At 33.5% G+C, this 20,476-nt stretch overlaps 1 protein-coding gene across 3 annotated transcripts in view; it reads left to right on the top strand.

Annotated features, from left to right (window-relative positions):
• The first annotated feature begins 248 nt into the window (after positions 1-248).
• LOC123560610 (synaptogenesis protein syg-2-like) overlaps positions 249-20,476 on the top strand; it is a 283,384-nt gene continuing 263,156 nt past the window's right edge. For all 3 annotated transcript variants that reach the window (XM_053517274.1, XM_053517272.1, XM_053517273.1), the window contains exon 1: positions 249-677. In XM_053517274.1, the coding sequence (XP_053373249.1) occupies positions 617-677 (61 nt within the window). In that variant the 5' untranslated portion in view covers positions 249-616. The remainder of the gene's footprint in view (positions 678-20,476) is intronic.

Below are 20,476 nucleotides of genomic sequence, written 5' to 3'. Positions count from 1 at the left end.
CGTACGTTTCTGTATGAAATAGTGATTTATTTGCTATATTTTCCTCCCGAATAGAAAGCAAAGCAAGAAAAAGGCATTTATACTCATCATCTAGATATCCTTGAACGATATTTTGATTAGTAAGTCTGCAAAATTTTCATCGTATCTCACTTTTCAGGATAAGTCTTTGTTTCTATACAGGTCGGACAACGAAGCTAGATTTGTGATATTATTTTCAAAATTAACTACTGACTGTATGATTTGTCGAATTATGTGCGCAAATCTTTCACCGGAGGTGCCGCAATTTCATTGAAGCGGAGTACCAGTTGTGCTCGAATTGCGCAATAAGCAGCAAACAATAGATAGACGATTTGTTTTATTAGTATCTGGTTAGCAGTAAACTAAATTAAAGAATTTATGTTTCTTTACGTGTCTAAATGTACATATTGTTAATAATAAAATGAAATTAATAGCTTTCTTCTATTTCCTATGCCTGAATTAAAAACAATTAAATACTTAATTTCAGTTGCAACTGACATAGATAGGCTGAGATAACACCGTTAAACACAAAAGCTACTTTATCTGTGTTTACACATTAAATGCAACATAAACTTCCTGGTTGAAAAATAAATTTAAAATGTCGGTGAATTGTCATATTGTATGGATTTTAAATCTGATGGTTTTTGTTTTGCAAAGAGGTATAGTATATTTCTTACATAATTACCAATATGATCTTTTATAAACACTTTGACTTACACAGAGTACCATATTCTTGATATTGAATAAACCTTTAAGGTGCGTTATGTACTCGTTTCATAAACCTGTTGTAGCATGTCATCTCAATCTCATAAGTTTCTCTGTATCATGTTGATCTTCTTTATCTAAATTTATTTTATCTTACAATGTAATATTCCCTGTTTAATTTTTATCCTTGTTTTTTTTTAACAAAATTAATAACATTTTTTGTAAAACAGAAATGGGTCATTTCTTTATTAATACTTTTCTTTCGAGTTCGGAAACATTTACGTTTGGATATCATTTACAAGTCATAAAGTAGTTTTAGGTCAGTTTCGAAACCGTACATCAATATACGTACACCAGGGAACAATCAATGGTCCAGTAAACACTTGTGTGTTTTCGGATGACACATATTTATTCATTTTTATATTACTCTTAATCAGGTTTCTACATAATATGTATACCAGGGGCCGTATTCATAAAGCATCTTAAGTACAAGAAATTGATTATTTACTTAAGTATTACTTAGGTAAGAAATGTATTTTACTTAAGTATATTTGTTATTCATAAAACAACTTAAGTAAATCTTAGCTGAAATAAAAACTTAAGTATGTAAGAAATTCTTAAGTAAAACTATTTCGTTCAGCCTAAGATTTTATGATATTTACAGCTTGAAAACTGGATAACCCGCATCTAAATATAGTAACGGAAGTACCTGCCTATCTTTATTTAGTAACAGAAGGAGGTTTTCTGTAAACAAAAAAGCTGCATTTAATCCGCATTGTGTACATTCTACAGCTCATTAGAGACTTTTAATTATGTTTGATTGTTAGAGTGCGTGTGTTTTACAGTTGACTAGCATATTGCCACTGTTATCTGTCTGTAGTGGCAAAAATCCGACTCGGAGACTGGAAATTTGGTCGTTATATTTTCACATTATTTCAGTGAAAATCTCTTTTAATAAAAGAAAATCAAAATTCAATTTTGAATGGTGCTTGGAATAACTGGCAAATGTGTGAGTATAACTGATATATTATGCAAATTCATACCCCCATCCCACTCGAATTATTATATCTGACTGTAATCTTAAAATGTTTAATTTCTCCCCAAATTGTGAAAAGTATATCCTGCCCTAGTACAAATGATGAGACGTTTCCAAAGAGACAGCGCGACAATTTATGACTAATGCTTCCCAGAACCCTGCTGTCTTTGTACCTGTTACTATATTCTTACTGATTTGGCTTATCGGGATCGCTTATTTTATTATTCTGCATGGTGTTAAATAGTTTCCATCCCTCTAACACATGCTAGACAATGACAATCCAAAACTTATAATGCTATCATTAACGTTAAATTAGTCTCATTATTATGAAAATTGACTGCGATTTCAATTGCATATCAATTTTAGCCCCATACCACCTCTGGATCCACCCTTATAAACTGTGACAAAGTCTGAAACCAAACACACTTTATAACAGTTTCAAGTGACTGTCACACTACCAATTAATAAATACAAAAAATGTAATGTAGTCACTGTCCCAACATTGGGCGTCAGTTTCACTGGTAATTCAAATTGGACTAGGGCTCAAACCCGATATCTTGTGGTGCCATTCTGATACTCTATCGAATGAGTCAACAGACCATGAACTCATTGTGAATCATGTCTGAAACCGTGACATGATTTATTTGCTAATTTATAGGCATGTGACATACCCCTTCTCCATGGCCAACCCTCATTCTACAACATTATTAATCTTCCTGTAACTACTTTCTTGTTTCCCTTGTTTTTTTTTTTTTTTTTTTTTTGGTCATGTCCAAAGATTTTTTTTCAATGTTTTCTTTATTAGTTCTCCTTCTTTTTAAACAGACAGCTCCCCTTCTAATAAAACACTATTCACCATTCAATAAGTGCATATCATGACATCACTTTAATTCTTCTTCAATAATTATGAATTATAAATATATTTCAATAACATATCATGCTAGCAATGAAGGATATCTAATATTACTTTGGAACATGAATATTCTCACCTCTTTTGTGCAGAAAAATTGGGATTAGTCTGGTTTTTAGTTAAACTTTTTCAACACATTTTTAAGTTCCTATAATTAAAAAAGTACAGTGTGCATATTATTCATGACAGTGCTTGGATGATGATTGCGGTATTCTTTATGGCTTTGTGCATCTATATGGATTATTTTAGTGGTAAAAAGTTGAAGAAATAAAATAATAGTATTACAGTATTTTAATTAGGAAATGCCTAGTCTCTGTTGTGCAGACTAAATTCTAGTCTCTGTTGTGCAGACTGAATTTAGGTATGTTACCCCTTCACAACTCCTTGTACAGATTTGAACATAATTAGATTCTTCATATAGAAACTTTTCATATAGAAAAAAAAAACTTTAAAAAATAAATTAGCATCATTTTTGATTGAATTTCAAAATATTTAAGGTCCCGGCATCTTGAATCTTTTTAAAGACTTATTAATAAGAGTGAGGTTCAAATCAATAGACTGTCACCCGGCTTTCTACCAAAAAATGAATAAAAAGTATGAACTCCAAAGAAACATGTATGACCATTTTGATACAAAATATTTGAATAAAATATTATGCTTTGCAATGAGACTATTTTAGTCCATAAATACTAAAATGTTTCTATTTGCTGCAACTGCAGTATATACTATTCACAAGTATTCTATTACATAGGTTTTGTCACTTTATCAGGGACTGACAAATATGTATGTTCAAACAAGGAAAATTGCTTTTACTACAGGACAATAATTAAAAGAATATCATTTCATATAGGTTAAAAGTTAATATGAGCCACACCATGAGAAAACCAACATAGTGGGTTTGCGATCAGCATGGATCCAGACCAGCCTGCGCATCTGTGCAGTCTGGTCAGGATCCGTTATTATCGGCTGTTCACTTTTAAAGCATATTGCAATTAGAGAAACCGTTAGCAAACAGCATGGATCCTGACCAGACTGGGCGGATGCGCAGGCTGGTCTGGATCCATGCTGGTCGCAAAACCACTATGTTGGTTTTTATTATGGCGCGGCTTATATATGAGCTATTTTTCCAGCTTTAATGGTGGAGGAAGACCCCAGGTGCCCCTCCGTGCATTATTTCATCACGAGCGGGCACCTGGGTAGAACCACCGACTCTCCGTAATATAAGCTATTCAGAAATAATAATAAAAAGAACTCAAAATGAAATTTATGAACAGAACAGAACAGAACAGAACAGATATTTTATTAACGTATACAATACATGTATCTTGTTAATACAACATGAAATTATACATATAATACAATATACGTGATAGGCAAAATGACTTTTCGGTATATGTAGAGAATGAACAGATCTGATTTTAACCATCAGTATATTACAAGAATATTACGACGATATCACAATAGAAACAATATCAATCTTGTTATACTAGTATACAAAAATTAATGCTAATAAATAATCTGCATTTACGAATTCAAGAAGTATAGGTAGTGTAATATAAACTGAATGGCAGTATATGTATATGTTATATTATAATTAATGTCAACACAAACAAACTTACAAGCATTTCCAAGACACGAGTTTAAATTCCTTGCAATAATTCCTTTCTCTTGTTATTAGCTAATGTTATATATTTACACAAATTAACTAGAATAGATTTATTACTTGATTGTAGCAATTCTAAGAATTTATACATACTTGTATGAGTATAGAAATAACGTTTAATGAACTTTGCACGTAATTCTTTATAAACTCTGCATTTAAGAACAAAATGAAATTCATCTTCAATCTCATTAAGATCACATAACTGACAAATTCGTTCGTGTCTTTCTAACCTGTCTCTGCCGTACCTGGCAGACTCTATACGTAACTTATGTGCAGATATACGGAGTTTCGTTAAACAACTTCGTGATGTTTTACATATAATATATTTCAAATAATTTTCAATACCAAAATTTGTTTTAACATGTGAATATAAAGTATTTAAAACATTATTTGCAGCAATGTCGGCACACCATTTTTGCTTAAACAATCTATAATTCTTTGTTTAAAAATGGGTACAAATGTTTTGGCTTCAAACTGACTTGGTAGATTCCAAACATCAGAGAAACCATGCTCGTTTAAGAAGGCATTTCACATGGTATGCCCAATTTTTTACACCATTATGATTACACTGGTCTAAAGCATTTTGGTAAATACCTTTTAAAATAATATTATCTGTATTTAATAACTTAAACCAATACTTAATAATATGAACATATCTATTTATATACAGGGGATAACGCCCAAGTTCACCATAGGTTGCAGCGTTACATGCACTTTGTTTCACGCCAAGTATGTTTTTACAAAATTTAAGGTGAACTCTTTCAAGATCTTTAGACTTTGAGAACCCCATACCGGACATGCATAATTTAAAATAGAACCCACAAACGAGTCAAACAGTTGAAGCGATATAAATGGACTTATATCATATTTGTTAATATTATTCATTAAAACATTCATTGCCTTTAAGGATTTGCCAACGATACACTGATTATTAAGAACAAATGAACCAGTATAGTTAAAAACAACCCCTAAATAATTAAAATCATTTACAACTTCTAATGGTTCATTATCATAATACCACTTCTCATATAGTTTGATGGGTCCCCTCTTTCGAAATACAACAACTTTTGTTTTAGAAGTATTAACTTCAAGTCCCCAGTAACAGCAATATTCATGTAAATTATTTAGACTGTTTTGTAAGTCTTGTTGAGTTTTACCAACTATGACCATGTCATCAGCAAAATAGAAGAATTATACTCAAATCATACAATGAAAGTCCGCTGTCTTGCTTACCTTGTAAAAATAATTCAAGATCTTCTACAAATAAAGCAAAAAATGCCGGGAATTATTTTGCCCTTGTCTTAAACCTATCGATATATCAAAAAAATCAGAAAGTGCATTACAATGTTTGACACATGATTTAACCACAGAATACATAGCTTTAAAAGATCTAAGTATTTTACCATCTAGACCCATATTGAATAACTTAAACCATAATGCATTTCTATAGACTGAATCAAAGGCCTTTTTCAGGTCCACAAAGGCACAATATAATCTTAAGTTTCTAGACAATATATTATTAACTAGATTATGTAAGACGAAAATGGCATCTATCGTACTACAGCCTTTACGAAAACCAAACTGTGCGTCTGACAAAAAATTGTTTTCTTCAATCCATTTATCTACTCTAGATGTCAAAATACTTGTATAAATTTTACCTAAATTGCTCAGTAAAGTTATTCCCCTATAATTATTTGGATCGTTACGGTCACCTTTCTTATGTAAAGGCACTATAAAACCTTGAGACCATAAGTCTGGAAAATAACCAGCATCAAATACTTTATTAAACATATTGGTAATATGACCAACAAGGATATCCAAAGATTCAATAAAATATTCATTTAATAGGTTATCACTAGGACACGAAGCTTTGTTTCTGTTTAAACTTTTAATTGCTTTCCTTACTTCTATTGGTGTTATTGGTACATTTAATTCTTCAAATGTTGGGTTATCAATATTTAAATTACTCTCCTCATTAAAAGATTCTACATCATAAATAACTGTGGTTCGTATGTCATTAAACATATCTGAGAAGTACTTTTTGAAATCATCTAATGGGATATCACACCCAGTTGTTGACCTGTTCCTTTTGAAATGTTTCCAGAAATCCCTAGGTTTTGATTTACGTAGATTTATCAGCTCCTGAGACTGTTTCCGTATGTAAGAGCGCTTTGTTTTGCGCACAATATTTTTATACACATTTTTAAGGTCACATAAAATAATTCTATTTTCGAATGATTTATCACAATTAAAACTATGTAATGCTTGTTTATACGCATTTTTCGCATTTATACACGCAGCATTGAACCACTTATTATCTGTATTTAACTTGCGTTTATTGCTATAAGTATGCTTAAACAACGGATCGGCCACATCACAAATGATATCTGAAAAATTCAATATCATATTATCAATACAATCATGGTCCAACGAAACTGATTCGCTGATAACGGTATTAAAATCTGATAATCTCCCAATAATGCCCCTTTTGAATAAATCAGTATGCTCTGGCTTCCATCTGTAATATGTATGTGAACTTTCATCACAACTTTGACAAATCGGATTACATGCATTTATTGTGAATAGTAACGGAGCGTGGTCACTAAACATACTAAATTGGCCAATTTGGAAAGATCTCACTACTTTAAAATCAGTTTCTTTCAGCAAAAGATAATCGATTGTACTATTTGATTGACGACTATAATAAGTATATGACCCGCAATCATAATCCGAGCCTAATAAGCCGTTAGCTATACGCATATTTGTTGATTTGCATAGATCAAGCATTTGACCCCTCGTACATTACACAAAGAATCTTGTGAGGCCCTGCATAGTGGTGCATCAGGGATGTAGTCTTCATAGTCAATATTACTAACGTTTCTGTCACAGACAACATAATCAGGTTTATTACCTACACGACAGTTCCAGTCACCAGCCAGCAATACACTACCTTGTTACTCATAATGAAAAATATCCTGTGCCAGTATTGAACAAGTCTACATCAATTAAGTTTGCAGCCGGAGAATCGTCAGACCATAAATATAATCCACACAAAAATACATCTGACTGGAAGCCGAAAAAATCTTTATCAAGCTTGAACCATATAAGTGTGTCATAATGATTTTTTACAATTGAAATTCCACCTTTAATAGTATTTCGTATGTACAAAACAATACCCCCACTATTTCTTTTGGCCCTTCTATGCCTGAATTTTCTGTAAAAATTATAGCATGTAAAATTATTCAGCTCTATATTCGAGTCTTTGTCAGTCCAAGATTCAGACAAAATATTGATATCATTATCTTTTATTTTATTCACAAAGTCAGCATCATTCAATTTTCTATCAGTAAGACCATTACAGTTCCACACCAACACTTTCGGTCCATTCTCCGGTAAATCCTATGCACGAGCTGGTTTGCCGTTGATATACAAGGTATCGTACGAAATCCATGCGGTGTTTCCCTCCTCCTTAGCTTTCTTCATCAATGGAACCAAACGTCGACGCTTGGCAGATACATCCGGGGGAAATTGCTCGTGATTTCTAAGCATGTTGTTATTCATATGAAGAAGCTGGTTTGAACATAATTTGTTGGATTTGTTTGGATTTGTTTGATTTAGTTTGTATGGAAGGTCACACCATGCTTACTACGAAATCTTTCCGCGGATACCAAATGATAAATGTCATAATTATATCTTAAATCAATTGTTAAAGACATGCTTATTGTCAAAATCTTTATATTAATTGGTAAAAGATCTGTATCTTTATATGTGTAGCTTTTATAATGAATGTACGGAATGCATTATGCTTACTGTTGAATGCAAAAATGTAATGCTAACTGCTAAATATTTAATTTCAAATACCGACTGTCAAGTGGGTTTTTTTTTAAATGATGGCTGGTAGATAATGTCTATTGTGTTTGGGTCACTAGGTTTCTCGAACAAAACTGTAGTTTTCAGTCGTCAACATCAGTTCATGTTCGTAAACTATGGTTCACACCGGTAAACTTAAAATAATGACCCAAATTTATTGTTCAATCGAGAAACCTAGTTTATTGATCATAAAACATGCGTTCAAGAGCGTAAACTATGGTTAACGCCCATTATCTTACATGTATATTTTCACTCGAAAATATAGGTTGATATTCAAAAATCCTTGTTTTTCGATCAAGAACATAATTATTTGATAATTTGCTTGCCTTGAACCATAGTTTACGGACATGAACCTATGTTTACGAGCATGAATCTATCTTTATGGCTACGAACCATAGTTTACAAACGTGAACCTAGGTTTACATTCCATAAACTATGTTTCTCCAACAAAACTATGATTTTCGGTCGTTATGGTGGTTAACCCAAGTTAACGGTCGCGAACGTAGGTTCATATTCGTAAACCATAGACTGTGGTCCATAGATGATGCTCGTTAACATAGGTTCAAACTTGTAAACTTAGATGACCGTAAACATAGGACAACGACCGAAATGTGTTGTTCAAGCGAGAAACTTAGATTATCAAACGTAAACTATGGTTTACGGTCAATATATTAGGATAATAAAATACACTATGATTTTCGGGTATGAACATGGGTTTATGATGTGTACTATGTTTACGGATGTGAACCTATATTTACGACCACGAACCATAGTTTACAGACTATAACATATGTTTACCAACATCAACCTATGTTTACGACCTTGAACTTGGATATACGAGCGTGAACCTAGATTTACGTTTGATAAACTAGGTTTCTCAAACAAAACTATGATTTTTGGTCGTAAACATAGGTTCACGTTCATAAACTATGGTTCACGTTCATGAACTAAGGTTCATGTCTATGGCACGCCAATTGTCCAATAATTACGTGAACCAAGGTTCACGGTCGAAAAACTAGGATTAACGATCGATGAACTAGGTTTCTCAAATGTAAAACCAGGTTTTTCGAATACTAACCTATATTTTCGAGCAACACTTAAGGTGAAGGGCGTAAACCATAGTTTATGCTCGTGAACCCAGATTTACATTCGATAAGCTAGGCATCTCGATTGAACTAAGAATTTTGGTCATTATCCTAAGTTCACGAGGGTAGACCTTTTATCTACGGGCATAAACCTTGGTTCAAATGCGTAAACCATAGTTTACGAAAGTGAACCTATGCTAATGACCGTAAACTTAGGTTTACGACCCTGAACATAGGTTTACAATCGTAAACATAGGTTCACGCTTATGTCGAGCTAATTGTCCAATAATTACATGAACCCAGATTCACTGTCAAAAAACTAGGATTTACGATCGATGATCTAGGATTTTCGAACGTAAAATCAAGTTTTTCGAATACTTACTTATATTTTCGAGCGAAAACATAAGATGACGGGCGTAAACTATAGTTTATGCTCGTGAATTCGGGTTTAATTTACGGTCGACAAATTAGGTTTCTTGATTAAACTATGAATTTCCCTCGTTATCCTAAGTTCATGGGTGTGAACATAGATTTCCGGGAGTAAACCTGGATGAATAACCATAGTTTACGAACGTGAACCTATGTTAACGACCATGAACTTGGGTTTACGAACGTGAACATTGGTTTACAACCGTAAACAAGAGGTTCACGCTTGTGAACATAGGATAACGACCGAAAATCATAGTTTTGTTGGAGAAACCTAGTTATGGAACGTAAACCTAGGTTCATGTTTGTTAACTATGGTTCACGGTCGTAAACCTAAGATCACAGTCATAAAATATAAGGTTCTCTCGTTCGTAAACATAGGTTTACATCCGTAAACTATTGTTCACGGCAAGCCAATTATCACATAATTTCGTTCTTGATCGAAAAACTAGGGTTATGGAATACTTCATTATATTTTCGAGCGAAAGCATTGGATAAGGGGCGTAAACTTTAGTTTACTCTTATGGTACACCAATTGTTTAATTATTATGTAAACCCTAGTTCACGGTCGAAAGACTAGGATTAACGATCGATAAACCATGTTTTTCGAATGTAAAACCAGGTTTTTCGAAAAATAAGATTTTTTTTCGAGCGAACCATAGTTCACGCTCGTAAACGTAGGTTCACATTCGTAAACCAAAGTATACGGTGGTAAACATAGGATAACGACCGAAACTCATAGTTCAATCGAGAAACTTAAATTATTGGACGTAAACCATGGTTTATGATTGATATCCTGGGATTATCAAATCAACTATCAATTTATGTGCGATAAACTAGGTTTTTCGATTGAACTATGAATATCGGTTGTTATCCAATTTTCACGAGCGTGAACCTATATTTACTGTCATTAATCCATGTTCACGGTCATAAACCCAAGTTTACGGTCGTTAACATAGGTTCATGTTCATAAATCATGGTTCACGCACGTGATCCCAGGTTAACGCTCGTAAATATAGGTTCACGCTAAGGATTACAACCGAAATTCATAGTTCAATCGAGAAACCTAGTTTATCGAACGTAAACCTGGGTTTACGAGCGTAAACCCGTTATTTTATGTTTTCGCTCAAAAATATAGTTTAGTATTTGAAAAACCTAGTTTATCGATCATTAATCTTAGTTTTCGACCGTGAACCTGGGTTCACATAATTATTGGACAATTGGCTTTCCATATACGCTTTGAACCCATTTTTACTTTCGATAAAATATTTTTTTCGATTGAGCAAGAACCTATGTTTACTAGCATGTACCTGGGTTCACGAGCGTGAACCATAGTTTACAAACGTGAACCTATGTTTACGACCGAAAATCTTAGTTTTGTTCAAGAAACCCAGTTTATCGAACGTAAACCTAGGTTCACGCTCGTATACCCAAGTTCACGGTTGCAAACATAGTTTCATGTTCGGAAACATAGGTTCACGTCCGTAAACTATGGTTCAAGGTCATAAACATAGGTTCACGTCCGTAAACAGGTTCACGGCCGTTAATCCTTGTTCATGCCTGAAATTCATAGTTGGCTTTATTATCTTAATGTATTGACCGTTAACCATAGTTTACGTTTGGTAAACTAGGTTTCTCGATTGAACAAAAAATTTCGGTCGTTATCCTATGATTACCGGCGTTATCCAATGTTTAAGCTCTTGAACCTATGTTTATGACCGTGAACTTGGGTTTACAAGCGTGAACTTATGTTTACGAGCGTGGCCTATGGTTTATGGCGTTATCCTAGGTATTCGCTCGAAATTATAGGTTAGTATTCGAAAAACCTGTTTTTACGTTCGAAAAGCCTGTTTTATCGCTCGTTAATCTTAGCTTTTCGACCATGAGCCTGGGTTCACCTAATTATTGGACAAATGGCGTGCCATACTCGCTCGTAAACATAGGATAACAACCGAAAATCATAGTTTTGTTCGAGAAACCTAGTTTATCGAGGGTAAACGTAGGTTCACATTTGTTAACTGTGGTTCAGACTCGTTATTATATCCTTGGGATATGTTTGTAACCTCGACCTTCGGTCTCGGTCACAAACAATCCCGCGGGCTTCTGCAGACGTTAATACACAAAAAAAACATGTACTATCCCTACAATCAAGGTGCTCCAGCTAGCTATTTACAGCAGGGCGCATCGCCCGTTCCGAAATTCGTTCCGCCCTGTTGCCCAGCCAGGCACCCTGCCCGTTTTACAACCATTCATTTCCTTTTTAGCCAAACTTCCCTTTTTTGCCTCAGTGATTATAATAAACTGCATTATTGCCCCCTTTTTATCAAGTGATACACGCCGGGGGCATTGACATAATTAGCAAACAATTGCCTGCTGTGTAATCATGCCTGAGGCAGACCGTGATATTTTAGACTGCTCCACTAGCATTAAAATCACTGAACCTTGTTGTTAAAACAGTTTGCAAACCAGTCTGAAATTATTATTTTCGCGCCACCTGTCAAAATGTACTTTCGTTTTTGGTAACATCATAGTCATAAATATCCGTTCATACACAACTGAAACTTAAGTCAAGACAACAGACATTTAAATCTAATTAATTGAAATCGATCAAAATCAAATTTAGATAAGAAAATATTTTGATTCTATCGTTTTACAAGTTTTTAAAATCGAAAGTAGGTTGTCGTCTGCTCTGTAAAATTGACGATTTTTCACGAAGATTTCTTTGAAATTAGTTTAATAAGATGTAATGACAGGGTACACTTTAATGTCAGATACAGTAAAATGCTGTTAAACTGTCTCTGCATCATAATATTTTTTTCAAAAATATTGTTTACACTGGACATTTGGCAACTTTAAGAAAAGTGTAACCATACCCGGATACAAAATTTTGGATACCCAGAATACGTTCTAATAGAAGAGCTAAACTTGCTTTTAAACTGTTGTAAGTTATAAACTGTGCCTTATTTCATTTATTTAAGTGGAAGTTTAAACTTAATCTTCTGTATCGAGGGGTGAATGCGAAAGAGTTCTTAGTGCTTCTTTATTTATATGTACTTAGAACTCTTTCGCATTCACCCCTCGGTATGTTGTACTTATAAATTTATAAATATCAAGTACAAGATGTGTATTGAACTTGTAACAAGTAAAATAGGCCTAAACACAAGTTGATAATCGTTGCCAAGTAAACTACAAGTAGCAGAATTTTTAGTTAATAAATAGGTGTATTAGAGATGATAAACATAGCCTATCAAAAGACAAAGTATGCCTTATACCATGCCTAAAGTATGCAAAATACCATGCCTAAATTATGTTAAAATGCACTGAATGCATGGACCAGTTACAATTTTATCCCGGGGGCCGGGGAGGGGGGGGGGGGAGCATGCTCTCCGACCGACTCCCCTAGAAGTGCCCTTTTCAGTTCCAGCACCCTGCCCTTTTTGAATCCTAGCTGGAGCACATTATCAAGCACAAATGCTGGTCCGATGCATTTTTTTTTCTTGGAGAGAGCTTTCTGATCAAGTGCAGTTACAAGTTCTTAATAAAATACTCACCAGTTGCAGCTTCCAGAATTAAGAAGTACGGGAAAGTAAAAGCGATATTTGTTTCACCGGATGCCTAGGATATAGATATAGAAACTATAGTTTCGTGTTCACACTCTGAACACTTGAATTCAAATACATATAAGTAACATTTTGCGCCCTGTGTAGCTGCATTTGAACTATGTAAAGCGCCTTTGAACGTGAAATTGATCATGAAAAGGGCGCTATATAAATCTGGTATAATAATAATAATAATAATAATAATAACATTTAGGAATCAACACACATAATACATGTTGATTAACCAATGATCAAAAGCCTTTTCCGATAATATCCTTAGATGCGAAATGTCGTTTATACACTTTAACAAATATCTCATTAAGATATTTCATATATATCTAAAATTCTTCTTTTCTGAACAGGTCCGTAATCACCTGAATGTTATTACATGCTTTTTTTTTTTTTTTTTTTTTTTTTTTTTTTTTTTAATCGACTTTTTCTTTAACACACACTTTTTTAGCAAATCCCGCCATATGTCTCTCAATACTTTCATGTCGATTAATTTTATCGATTCATTCCAAATTTACCGTTAATACCTGCAACTCCGCATATTCTTTAGATTATTTTGTTAAAAAATGACGATTAAACGTGTCATTTCTTAATGGGGTAGGGTTAAAATACCGTCAAATATTGAAAAATTTAAGTCGGTGACCCCTACGGATTTATGTGTCTACTACGTACAACTGCGAAACAACATACCAAGTTCTAAAGCAGCTAGTTGAATGATATCTGCATCTACCCCTGAAAAAAAAACGACAACGATTATTGTTATTAACATCAAGATTTTCAACTTTAATATAGATTTTTTTTCTACCGAACAGTTTAGATAACAGCGTAGATGACGATGAACTGCATTTCACCATCAACAAAATTATAAATGTACATACATGATATTTATTTGTTTTAAGTGGATATGAAATAGATCTGATCGACAGGTGACTGATTTGGACTTTATTTCACTGATATTTCATTAGTTATTATAAAATAATTGACTGTGCCAAATTGTTTATCTACTTTACGGTTAAAGAGCAGATATAATTCTTCAATGACAAAGCGCACACCATCCACCGTATGTACGATATCAGCACGCATGCGTGCACGTTTATTAGTTCCGTATTAGGAAGCCGTACCTTTGATCCTACGTGGAGTTCTTCAAGTGCAATGTGATATGAAAAACACGAGTGATTTATAAATCAAAGTTTGTAAATAAAAAAATACCCCAGTTATAAAACTGGATAGTTTCTTTTGCTGTTCAGTATATATTTTACTTTTGAGTTACATAGCGATTCATATATCACGATTTAGAGTTCAGATGCGAAGTAATTTAATCACGAAGGCCGAAGCTTCTGAACGGTATATAACGCAAAAGTAAAATATATTTCCATTCCAACACTTTCACTTGAAAAAGAGGGTACAACTGTGTCCCAACTTGAAGTAGTTCGGATCGTCCAATGTGATATACCGTATAATTTAACACACAGAAATCCTTCTTTGTATATAGGAGACAAATTGCGAGTAGTGTTAGAATTAAGTAATTACTACAACGACTAGATCACAGAAGCCTGCAATTTTTAGACATGAAAGTCATTGATTTAGTCAAGTTATGTGTTCTTAACTATTTGTTGTAGCTATTTCTTTGCAGACGGCCTTTTTGCAAGACTGAGTAGCAATCTTTTCAAATGTTTTTTCAAATCTCTCTCTCCCTCTTCTTTATTGTAGCGTGGTGTGGGGCTGGGATATTTAGTGTTGCAAATATATTAATTTTGTAATTTGAGTTTCACCGACACCAGTGTTTACCATAGCTAAAAGTGAATTTGATATAACTGTTTTAAAACAAAAAAGCATACTGAACTAATATATGTGCCACGCACACAGTTTGCACGGTGTGTACGTTAATTTGTTAGAAAATCTATTCATCTGTTCAAAATAAAACAATCAAAAGTGTTAAAATTAACTAAAACAGTGAAATTTTATTCAAACCTGCAGCGAATTTGGTATTAATATCAAAGCATCGGGCCGCTCCTGATCCATCTATGGTGTGCTTTTTCCCTGTCGCTACCGAAAATATAGAGGACCTTTGTTTGTTTTGAGTGAATATGGAATATATCTCACCTCAAAGTGAGAAAATTTCAAATATTTTCACGAGCGCGTATTGTGAAAATTTTCTCACTTCGAGGTGAGATATATTCCATATTCACTCAAAACAAACAAATTTTCTTTTTATTTTATGCTCAATTACGTTGAGAAATACATTTTGCAACTTTTTTAATCTCAACGCGGGAAACAGACGCGCGTAAACAAACATATATATTTTACTTTTGAGTTACATAGCGATTCATATATCACGATTTAGAGTTCAGATGCGTAGTAATTTAATCACGAAGGCCGAAGCTTCTGAACGGTATATAACGCAAAAGTAAAATCTATTTCTATTCCAACACTTTCACTTGAAAAAGAGGGTACAACTGTGTCCCAACTTGAAGTAGTTCGGATCGTCCAATGTGATATACCGTATAAATTAACACACAGAAATCCTTTTTGTATATAGGAGACAAATTGCGAGTAGTGTTAGAATTAAGTAATTACTACAACGACTAGATCACAGAACCCTGCAATTTTTAGACATGAAAGTCATTGATTTAGTCAAGTTATGTGTTCGGAACTATTTGTTGTAGCTATTTCTTTGCAGACGGCCTTTTTGCAAGACTGAGCATTAATACATTAATATTTTCAAATGTTTTTTTCCAATCTCTCTCTCCCTCTTCTTTATTGTAGCGTGGTGTCGGGCTGGGATATTTAGTGTTGCAAATATATTTGTAATTTGAGTTTCACCGACACCAGTGTTTATCATAGCTAAAAGTGAATTTGATATAACTGTTTTAACACAAAAAGGCATACTGAACTAATATATGTGCCACGCACACAGTTTGCACGGTGTGTACGTTAATTTGTTAGAAAATCTATTCATCTGTTCAAACTAAAACAATCAAAAGAGTGTTGAAACAGTGAAATTTTATTCAAACCTGCAGCGAATTTGGTATTAATATCAAAGCATTAGGTCGCTCCTGATCCATCTATGGTGTGCTTTTTTCCTGTCGCTACCGAAAATATAGAGGATATTTGTTTGTTTTGAGTGAATATGGAATATATCTCACCTCAAAGTGAGAAAATTTCAAATATTTTCACGAGCGCGTAATGTGAAAATTTTCTCACTTTGAGGTGAGATATATTCCATATTCACTCAAAACAAACACATTTTCTTTTTATTTTATGCTCAGTTATGTTGAGAAATACAGTTTGCAACTTTTTTAATCTCAACGCGGGAAACAGACGCGCGTAAACAGACATGACGTCAGACGTGCTGTGACGTTATAAAGACGCATGCAACATAAAGTTCAGTTTTGTTTTATATTTTGCTGCATAACGGTATGAAATTCTCTTTAAGTAAAATAATTTGAATCGAAAAATATATTATAAAGAACAAAGTGCGACTAAAATTTTCAGCCTGTTTTAAGCAAATAATTTAAAATTCATACACAATGTATGAAGGGGCGGAGTTCATATCTCTCACAGTGTGAAAATATAGATTTCATATTTTTCACAGTGTGAGCGATGAGATATAGAGGATATTTGTTTGTTTCAGTGAAATATCAATTTTATTTCACAAGTGAGCATCAGAAACTGATGTTTTCACGAGTGGTGTAGCCACGAGTGAAATAACTTTTTTTGGTACTCACGAGTGAAATAAAATTGATATTTCACTGACACAAACAAATTTTCTTTTTATTTCATGTGTAAAACTCTACTTTTGTCGCGTTATTTATAAAATGTTGAAAATCGCGGGAAAGATCAACAGAAAGTATAACACAAATGACGTCATTTTAACGACTTCATCATCATTATGGTCCCCGGTATTCATAACGCTCGGTATACAGTTTGACTTCAATCGCGACGGAGGACCGGAACTAGTTCGGCAAAAACAGTGCACAATAAAAATGATAATCTACTGTTTCAAAACTGTGGATTATCGCGTTTATTTCACTGAGAAAACTCTATATTTCACTGGAAAACATAAAATAAATGAAAATATTTAACTGATAGATAGAGGATATTTGTTTGTTTTAGTGTAAGATCGAAATATATTTCACCGAGTGAACACTATAATGCAATATTTTCACGAGTGGCGCAGCCACGAGTGAAAATGTAAATTATGGTGTTCACGAGTGAAATATATTTCGACCTTACACTGAAACAAACAAATTTTCTATTTATTTCATGCATTTTTAATGGTTTTAACCAAATTATATTCAGTTTGTCCGCGCAACGTCACGTGCATCGCATCATGAAGTCGTGACGTCAGGATGTCTTTGTCGAAAAACTATAAATAGTTAGATCTATAGTACGTTTCATGATTTCTTTTACATTTCATTATGATAAAATGTAACTATTTATGATCCTTTTATTATTTTTATACAACTTTACCTTTACTGAAGAATATTTTGCAAGCAATTTCCTGACATTTATAATTCATATCATTTCGCATTCAAATGTAGATCTAGTTCCGTACCAGTGAAAAATAAAAATGATATTTTCACTGTTTGAAACAGTGAAAATATCAATTTTATTTCACGGATAAATTTCAGTATTTCACAGAAGAGCATAAAATAAAATACAGTATTTCATTAGTTAGCATAAAATAAATCATAGTACAGCCTTGACATTTTATGTCTAAAATAGACGCGAGGCCAAATCGTTTCTCCTTTTCAATGTCCGGCAAATGCAGGTGTTCCCGACAGTTGTGGCAAGATAAGCCACTTGCAAGGAATTCCAATTCCACTATTCTTCGCCCGTCATTTCAGGAAATCTGATCCGAGTCTTCTGTGGGGCAGTCCTCAGCATTATCTGTCTGTACAGTACTCGAGTTCTTAAACGAATGTTGTTTTAAAATCTCAATGAGTTTTTTCTTCATTTAAAGAAGAAAATGTTCCCTTTTTTCTTATCATTTTTACCGTCTGCTGTTTATACGTTATGACGTCATTTCCTCAGCAGTGTACAACTTTTTTGCGCAAAAAGTGGATGATAAGAATGAAAAGAGAATTGTCAGTTTCAAAAATAAATTATGCTTAAAAGCAGATATTATAAGAACGCATCACATGTCTGTTTGATATACAAATAAACAATAATAGAAATAAATCGTCATTGTCATTAATGATATTAAAAAAGCATTTTTATCCTTTTCATTGTTGCATTTGTTAACTTTCGAAAGATTTTAATTTTTACATTCTGGGTCAAGTAGCCAATGCAGCTAAATAGATACTTGACATTGAATGTAAAAAGGTAAATGACGTCTACAGTAACCTAACACAGATTTCATCTATTAATTCATTTTGAAACGATTATATTTAGAAAACTTACGCTTTGACCCCTGTTTTTTATTACATTTATAGTTTCCTTTGTGTTTTGACTATATGAGAAAAAATATTATAGCGAAATCTATCGTTTAGATTTGGCTTATTTTTCCATTTTCTTTAAAATGCCGTGCGATAGTTTTAACGGTTATGGACATCGGTCGGAGGAAAACTGAACTGCAGGACCGTGGAACATCAATTAAACATCTCAAAACTATATCCTGCAGAAAGATGTACTTCAACACAACAATGTACACTTTTAACCAATGAAATCGGATAATAAATGTTAAAATCAGATGTATTTAATGTTTTACATCTACCGCTATGTGGCGCTCCGACGTCAAAAATAACGGTGTTTATCCTGTCACTTGCAGTATTTTCGACCCGATATCAGGGTGCCGTATATCTTTCTTGATATACCGTCAGTTGATCATGTGACCAGTGATATACGGTCAGTTGATCATGTGACCTTATGATCGATATTGTTGTCATAAGAAATTTTGCAACGAAACCATCATCATTGTGTTGGAAATGTCCGAACTAAGAAAATGAGTGGTCAAATAATGAGCTTTTATTCAAAATCGAAGAAGTTATTGCGATTTTTCAATTGTAACCACATTACTGTGTCGGTGATTACGTCATTATATAAGTGACGTCATTACGAATATGACGTCATTAAAACGGTTTTCGCACACTAATTTTGGTAAAATAAATTGCCAAATATTGGAAAATAAAGTAATGACAAGATAAATAGAATAATAGGTTAGTGCCGTAGATGAGAAAGTTTATCTGGCTCGGCTCCGGACGTTATCACGTTCGCCTTCGGCTCACCCGATAACCTCCTCCACCTCGCCAGATAAACTTTCTCATTTACGGCACTAACCTATTATTCTCTATATATTTACAGAATAACGCTACTAAACGAAAGCTAATGACGTTACGCTCATTGTTGGCGTACATTAGCGTAACTGACGTCATCGTCGTTTTTAACCGCTTTGACGTTACAGGGATTACTTGGGGTGTTTGGGCTACAGTTTTCATAAATCATATCGTTCCGATATTTAAAAGAGATATTTGATATAGATGTCGACTGATGCTTTTTCAATCAAATTATTTATCAGACAGTGAATTATATAGCAATGTTCGGATACAATTTTAATGCGTATACGTTATTTAGTTTACAAACATAACGTCGACGTTACATTAATTTCACGGTTGTGACATTTCGGCTAGATTTTGCAATTTTCATGTGATAAATTCAATTTAAATTCAACGTTAGACTTATGCATATCAATTTGCAGACAAATGTATGTACTCCCAGACTGTAGTCGCAGATTTGTAAACAAATACATATTTCTGTAAATATTTCGGCACGTAACAACTTCGTAATTTTATTTTTTGCATTATTTTACACGTGTGACATCGCGGCTAGGTTGAAGTATACATATATTAAACGCCATTAACCAAGTTAAAACAGGACAACAACTTACTAATTCAAAAGTAGAATTTATGTACTTTTTGTCAAAATAAATATTATAGAAAGCATACAATAGTTAAAGAAACTATAGAAGTTTAAATAAATCCGGTCGAGGAAAGACTTAAAATCTTACGTTTTTAGTTGGAACTGTCTTTCGCTTCCGATTTGTTACAGAAAGTATTGAAAAGCAAATGATTGAAATGACGTCAAATACAGTTGACGTCACGTCACCGAGTCTTCTTATTTGACGGAAAAAAATAATTTTATGAATTAACTGTT

The sequence above is a fragment of the Mercenaria mercenaria genome, chromosome 11 (genome assembly GCF_021730395.1).
Source record: "Mercenaria mercenaria strain notata chromosome 11, MADL_Memer_1, whole genome shotgun sequence".
Taxonomy (NCBI): domain Eukaryota; kingdom Metazoa; phylum Mollusca; class Bivalvia; order Venerida; family Veneridae; genus Mercenaria; species Mercenaria mercenaria.
Note: the sequence above shows the minus strand (reverse complement) of the source record. Positions and strands in the feature narration are given on the sequence as shown.